General features: G+C 39.9%; 1 protein-coding gene across 1 annotated transcript; it reads left to right on the top strand.

The window, feature by feature from the left end:
* Positions 1–2,445, top strand: LOC134669910 (cuticle protein CP14.6-like). Its single transcript, XM_063527526.1, has 4 exons — positions 1–26; positions 649–825; positions 1,424–1,528; positions 2,200–2,445. Exons 1-4 carry the CDS (start codon positions 24–26, stop codon positions 2,443–2,445), a joined length of 531 nt encoding a protein of 176 aa, XP_063383596.1. The 5' UTR covers positions 1–23.
* The last annotated feature ends 4,749 nt before the right edge of the window (positions 2,446–7,194 follow it).

Genomic DNA, 7,194 nt, shown 5'->3' with positions numbered 1-7,194 from the left:
TCTCCGACGACCGATCTTGCAAAATGGTGAGCGAAATATTTTAGTTTTTTTTAACATGGTATTTTTATTTGATGGATAAAACAAGAATAAGTAATCATAATAATACAAAATTAAAACTAAAAATAAAATGGCCTTAGTTTTTTTTAGCATATTGTTAAAACTAGATTGTTAGGTGTCCATTATACAGTTTGGTCAAGTATTTGTCTAAACTTTGGATGAACCAAAGGAAAGTGCAGCAGACAGAACTGGATAATATAGGTACAGAAAAACAAAATCCTGTACTCTAAAGTCAAAAATTCTGGAGCCTAATTTTAAGCAATAATGTTCATGACCTAAGTAACGAGATCGCCAGTAGTTTTGGTCACTAGGTCTGATTATAATCCAGTAATAACACCATAATTTCTGAAATTGAAGAAGCGAAATTAAATGCATATGCGAAATTATGTCATTACAGTGTCCGGAAGTCAATCCCTTATCGATCAGAGACTTCACTTTGACAATATAAAACTCTCTAATGATTCTTTCTAATCAATAAACACAAGACAGCATGTATGCAATTGCATCTATGAGAACTCTATAATAAAATATCGCAACCATGACTTTTGGATGGCAAGATCAAAAAAATTCAAAAATTAAACTTTTTTCCAGAAATTCTTCATTGTCTTCGCTCTGGCCGCGGCCTGCGCCGCTGACCGCAATGCTGACAGCGCCGCCCAGATCCTGAGGTTCGACTCCGAGGTCAACCCCGACGGCTTCGCGTATGCCTATGAGACCAGCAACGGAATCGTCGAAAGCGCCAATGGCATCGTTAAGAACCCTAACTCTGTAAGTATTGCACGTTTTGTTAATGAATTAATTCATGTTAAGCAAATGAAAACGTATGAGAACATCAATGGTGCTCGTGAGGAAGTTCAAACCTCCTCGGCGATCAAAAAGAAAATTCTGGTTTAAAAAAAAACAGTTTTCTTTCATAGGAAAGCTTCTTCTTCCTCGGTACCTCATTGCTGATGATCCCGACCATGTATGCCCCGTTTCCAATAGTGTGCGGTCATAAGCCATGGGTCACGCACTGTATGTTGCCGCCAACCACCCTCTTGTCCTTGTGCACGCTTGCCCTCAATTTGACCTAAGATAATCTGCCTTTCTAGGTCATGATTTTGAGACCGCATCATCTGACCAAATATACTGAGTGCGCGTTCTTGGAAATCTTAAACTATTAGAAGACTAGTTACAAATTTAAAGGTACTAGAGGGCAAAATTAAATGACTTTCTTAAAAGTCAAGTGGACCCAGGCTTCAAATTCACGACCACCTTTTTGCTTTTCAGTGTCATTAAAACTTATTCGTTTTCTGAGTAATTGACTAGACATAATCTCATTGCTTTTATTCTTTACACCAACTGAAATGTTCTGTATTCTTCGCAGGAAAACGCGGCCCTGTCTGTTAACGGAGACTACAGCTACCCTGGCGACGATGGCAAATCCTACCGTATCACTTACGTGGCTGATGAGAATGGCTACCAGCCCCAGGTACGTTAATAATAATAGTAGATATATTCCCAATGGCTGCTGAGACCGGTTCATGGGTGTCTATTGTTGCGCCTGTAAACGGGTTCCAGCAGGCATTCTACATGACATTAAAGTTCTCCAAGGTTCTCCTACGTGTTGGATCTATATCCCCACGCAAACCTATCAAAAGACCGGAATTTATAGGCCTGTGAACCCCAAAATAGTTATACGAGATTGTCCGATATCAGTTTTAGGTGACTGTATCGTAAAATCAGCAGCAGAAGTTGCAAAGCGGACCAGAGTCTCTAAATATAACTTTTGTCAAGAGATTTCATGCACAGATCAGGTTGACAATCTCGCCAGTTAAGTTTCTTCTAATGTACAGTCAAGGAATTTAAATTCCGACCCATTTCGTACTTTGTCACAGTGACAATCAATATGAAAGCCGCTAGAGACCTCATACAGTTGTCACTGTGACAAAGTACGAAATGGGTCGGAATTTAAATTCCTTGACTGTACATGCAAGCAGCCTTGGTCTCCAGCAAGACCTCTAGCTAGCCTACTCGTAAGTCTAACTCCACGAAGCTCTTTTATATTGGCCATTGCTTTATGTGTACGCCTAGAATTACGACATATCTCCAGCGATTCTATTCTTCCAAGAAAAAAGCAATACTTACGATTATTTTTACCAGGGAGAACATCTGCCCACGCCGCCACCAGTCCCCGAGCAGATCGCGCGTGCCCTGGCGTACTTGGCAGCGCATCCACAACCCGAAGACAAATTCCAGCAGCCTTCCCCTGCCCGCTTCCCCGCCCCCGCTCCTGCCCGGTTCCCCGCCCCGGCTCCTGCCCGCTTCCCCACCCCCGCTCCTGCTCGCTTCCCCGCATTCGGCAAACCCGCCCGCAAATTCCCCAGCCCCAGCCCATTCAGGTTCTAGAACAACCTTTCTGACAACAACGACCACTGCCATTAGTCAATAAAATTAATAAGTAATATTTTCTTTTTATTTGTCCCGTGATCATCCTATAGAACTTTGACTGCCAAGTACTAGTTAGAATTGATCTCTCTTAATAGATTGGAAAATCACCACATGATCACCGATTAGCCGTCATAGAAAATGACATATTGGACACCTCGGCCCGGGCATGGCTCGGTCTAGCGTGAGTCATCCTTTATGGCGTTACTGGAAGCACTGGAATCCGCTCCTTTCGGTTAGAACTCTGTGATGGTATCCAGCAGTGGCCTTGGCAAGCGCACCAAGAACAGCAATGTACGTAATTAATTAGGAAAAGATACGACACACGGTCCTGTATTTCATTAAATGTACAAAGCTTGTTTTATGTTGTGCTGGCTGTCCCTACAACACTATAAAATAATTTCACTGGGTAGGTAAGATTTTTGTTTGACAACAAGAGGATATTCTCCATTCGTCAAAATCTTTCCCTTTTTCTGGACAGTCAGTGTCAAATATTAGGTCAGTGTCAAGTGTTAGGTCAGAATCTAATTACGCGATCCTGGGAAAATTGAAGAAACTCTTTAACCAGTGTAGGTACACGTTTACCTACCTCAAAAGGCGTGGTGAAGTGGAATTGCTGATGAATGCCACAAAAACGGCATACTCGTACTGTTTTGTGAATTTGGTTCCTATTTGGCTTAAATATTGTGTAAGCAGGTCACATATATCCAGTCTACTCTTTTATTTTCTCCTAGCTCATGATTCTGAGTAGAAATATTATAAATAGAGTCTGGCTAGCCAAAAATTGTTGACAGATATCTCGTTGTTGTATCACCAATTGTCTATGATTTAAAAAAAAAGCTATAAGTCAGTTGTCAATGTATGTCATTCATTCGAATTGTTTGCGGTTTATAAGGGGTTTATTTTAAATAATATTAATAATGTCTATACTGAGTGAGGTTCGCAAACTATTACATATTTAAGCTCGTAAATAATTACGACAATGGGCGAAGTCGACGAGTAGCGTTGTATAACAAAAAACTGCAATGTTTACAACTCCGAAACAAATGTAAACAAATTAGGAGGTTGGTGCTCTATAAATATTTTGATACTTAGCATTTAGCATATTTGGCAGTACTTATGTATTTTTTTTGGTGATGGATTTTTTGGATGGATTAGAATGACATTCCATTTCCAACTGCAGCTGCAATACTGTTCATTTTACTATGGAAACGCGTCGCTGTCATTGTCAATTGCCAAAGAAAATGAACAGTATTGCAGCTGCAGTTGTAAATGGAATGTCACTTTTATCGAGCTAGGTCTTATTTACACTACATTTCATTTTTCGCCTTGTTACAATGATATATGGTGAGAAAGTGTTAACATATGTGTTTATCGTTGACTGTACTTTACATAGTGGTAGAAATTATGTGAGCTTTGAGTGCACGTCAACGTATATTTAACTTGTATCCTTAGGTACCTTACGTGTGCACACTTGCACAGAAAATCAAAAATATTTTCTAGTATCAAAACTATAATTCCTTCTACACAAAGAGTGACCAGCCCAAGATTTTTTGAATTTCCCGCCATACATTTGTGTAATATTGCAGTAGCCAGACACTATTACCAAATAAAATAATTAGGTTAGTATACAATTTCAAATAAAATGTCTTAATATATACAGGATGATTCAGGAGACGTGAGCAGGACTAACACTGCGCATTTCGTAAATTATAAGCAACTGCTTCGTAACAGTACTAGTGAGATTATCGTTAATTTTCTAGTCGTGTTGAAAAAAGTTATTAATTTATTTACGACATGCATGGTCACCCTAAAATTAGAATACTAAACTAGGTACCGATATTCTGTGTCAAATTGAAAGAAATCACTGTCATCACGGTCTGGTTACTTTTGAAAACTCGCAGCTCACTCAAGTTTGACAGTTTATTTTCTTCGTAAACAAAATGCTGTCATTACGGTTAAAGAGGCTTTATGTTTATTAATAAGCTCTTGTAGGGTCGCCATGATTGTAGAGAATTAAATTTGCCCTCACCAAAAAGTAAAAAAATTGGAAAAAGTGTGGTTGTTTTGCCTAAATACAACGGTGATCTATCAATTATCAGTTACTGAGTGTGCAGGATAAGTCCTGCTTACGTCTCATGAATCACTCTGTATATACCAAACCAGACATAATGTCGATAGCCATGGAAGAGATGACAAAAAATATTGTTGAATTTTTTGAATAGGGTTTATCACGCAAAACTCTGGAACAATTATACGACATAATTTCATAGAAGGTTGACTACACTTTCACTGCGTGGGCCACAGACAAAACGTCCTCTAGACTGAGCATAGTCGCGCTACCCCCGCTGCCACGCATACGGTAATTTTACTCCATGTTCGAGTCGAAAGTGTCTTTGTGTGACGTCCGTGAACTCGTTCGTCGTTTGAACGGACCAATCACGGCACGGGACTTCGCTCACCTCGTCCCGCGCATCCCCGCATTTTTGGCAGCATCGGTTGCATGAAATAATTGCTCTAAACTACGTCTAGAGGATTCCTAGTCTATGGCGTGGGCTATCAAAATCTCTGCAGACTTTTCTTGGTCTAACTGTAGTTTTGCCCCTGGCCGCAGAACATTGCAGTAAGCGTTCGTTACTCCCTAATATCTTATGTAGTGTCCGACCGAAGGTTCGGTTTCGGTTTCGGTTTCGGCCAGTTTCGGCCAAAAAATCATGTTTCGGCTGTAGTTTCGGTTTCGGCCAAAAAACGGCCGAACCTTTCGGCCGGGCCGAATCTTACGAAATGGTACTTCGGAATAAGACCAAAAGTTGGGGAATAAGTAGGACAACAATATTCATACCTACATATTATGCTGATTCATACTCGTATATAGGTACAGAAATTAATTGGTTTATTGTTAAACACCATTCCACTAATGAGGGCGCCACTAGACGGTCGACAGTTTTAAGAGGCTGTCAATACTTATAACGCGCACACTGTTTAATTGTTTTCGAATGAATGAGTGATTTTACCTCAATTTACTATTGGTTTTTGTTCCACATATCCTCTACTTCAGCTTAGCCTTTGGCCTCGCTGCGCCAAGCTCGGCCTGCGGTCTCGCTTTTTAATGCAATGGACATTGGTTGGAGTCTGTGCTCAACTACTTATCCTGAAGCCTGAAGCACGGCTTTGACTTCGCATGAAAGTTCGCCTCACTGGGGCACTTCGGACTTTTAGGTCCAGGTGAATATTCGTACCCGGCCTTGCGATATTGTCAACAAAAAATTTCGCGCTCGCGTTTTTGGATGGTTTTTTGGTTGAACCTGTATCTACATGTTAACTTGACTGGTGAATGAATAGAGTTAGACCAAGAAAATTCTACAATGATTTTGATAGCATACGCAGTGCAACTAGTGCAAATTTTATTTATACGTCATAATTTCATAGAAGTTTTGACATTTAAAATAACACTTGCACTGCGTGTGTTATCAAAATCGTTTATAGAATTATCTTGGTCTAACTCTAGTAATTTTCTTAAAAAACTGCTTAAGTAACATCAATTTCAAGGATATTGGGTGTTGACAGCCCCATAATTTGTGTATAAAAGGGGTTTTATGACATTTTATCAACGATTTTAACAAGTCTACAAAAGTTTCGGTTTCGGTTTCGGCCGAAACTAGAGCCAAAGCCGAACATTCGGTTTCGGTTTCGGTTTCGGCAAAAAAACATGTTTCGGTCGGACACTAATCTTATGTAATTAAAGGTAAAGGGACAGATGTAGTGCATAAATATTTTCCATCGCTTTTAGGGTTCCGTACCCAAAGGGTAAAAACGGGACCCTATTACTATTAATAATACACCGCTGTCCGTCTGTCCGACTGTCCGACTGTCCGTCTGTCCGTCTGTCCGTCAGTCCATCAGTCCATCTGTCCATCTGTCTGTCACCAAGCTGTAACTCGAGAACCGTGATAGCTAGAGCTAGGCAGTTGAAATTTTCACAGATGATGTACCTATTTCTGTTGCCGCTATAACAACAAATACTAAAAACAAGATAAAATAAATATTTAAGTGGGGCCTCCCATACAACAAACGTGATTTATTTGCGTATTGGTACGGAACCCTTCGTGCACGAGTCCGACTCGCACTTGGCCGGTTTTTTATTTTTACATAATTTTAAGCTTAAAATGAAGGTTATTTTATTACGAGGTCTAGAGCTCATAGAGCCACTAAATAGTTTACATGCTTAAAAATGGTAAAGTTTGTTGTTAACTCCGCTCTCTGGATCTAAGGCACCATTCCACCAGTGTGCGGCACAAGAATGTTGTACTGAATATGCTTGTGTCGCACAGTGCCTCACACTGGTGGAATCCCGCCCTTATTCAGTTCTCCACAAACAGCACGCAAAAAAACAATTGTATACCTAGGCAAGATTATGAACATTACCTATTATCCATAAATAATATAATTAATTATATTAGGTACTTACCTCATATTTTACATTTAAAATATACAATAAAATGTCAGCCTTGCAACGGGTGACCCCCGCGTGGGCAGCTTTCTCGCGCAGAGAATTGCAATCGCCATCCAGCGCGGGAACGCTGCCTGCGTGTTGGGCACCCTCCCGAGGGCACCAAATTTTGATAGGTATTTTTAATTTTTAGTTTTAGTTATTTCGATTGTAGTTATTTAAACTAAATGAGTTTCTTTGAAATAATTTATATTTAATAA

This window comes from Cydia fagiglandana, chromosome 13, assembly GCF_963556715.1.
Source record: "Cydia fagiglandana chromosome 13, ilCydFagi1.1, whole genome shotgun sequence".
Taxonomy (NCBI): Eukaryota; Metazoa; Arthropoda; class Insecta; order Lepidoptera; family Tortricidae; genus Cydia; species Cydia fagiglandana.
This window is presented reverse-complemented; position numbering and strand designations above follow the sequence as displayed.

What these genes read in the sequence shown, in the direction of transcription:
- LOC134669910 (XM_063527526.1), top strand. An exon ending in TCGTTAAGAACCCTAACTCT is followed by an intron (nt 826 to 1,423) that starts GTAAGTATTGCA and finishes TATTCTTCGCAG; the next exon opens with GAAAACGCGGCCCTGTCTGT. An exon ending in AGAATGGCTACCAGCCCCAG is followed by an intron (nt 1,529 to 2,199) that starts GTACGTTAATAA and finishes TATTTTTACCAG; the next exon opens with GGAGAACATCTGCCCACGCC.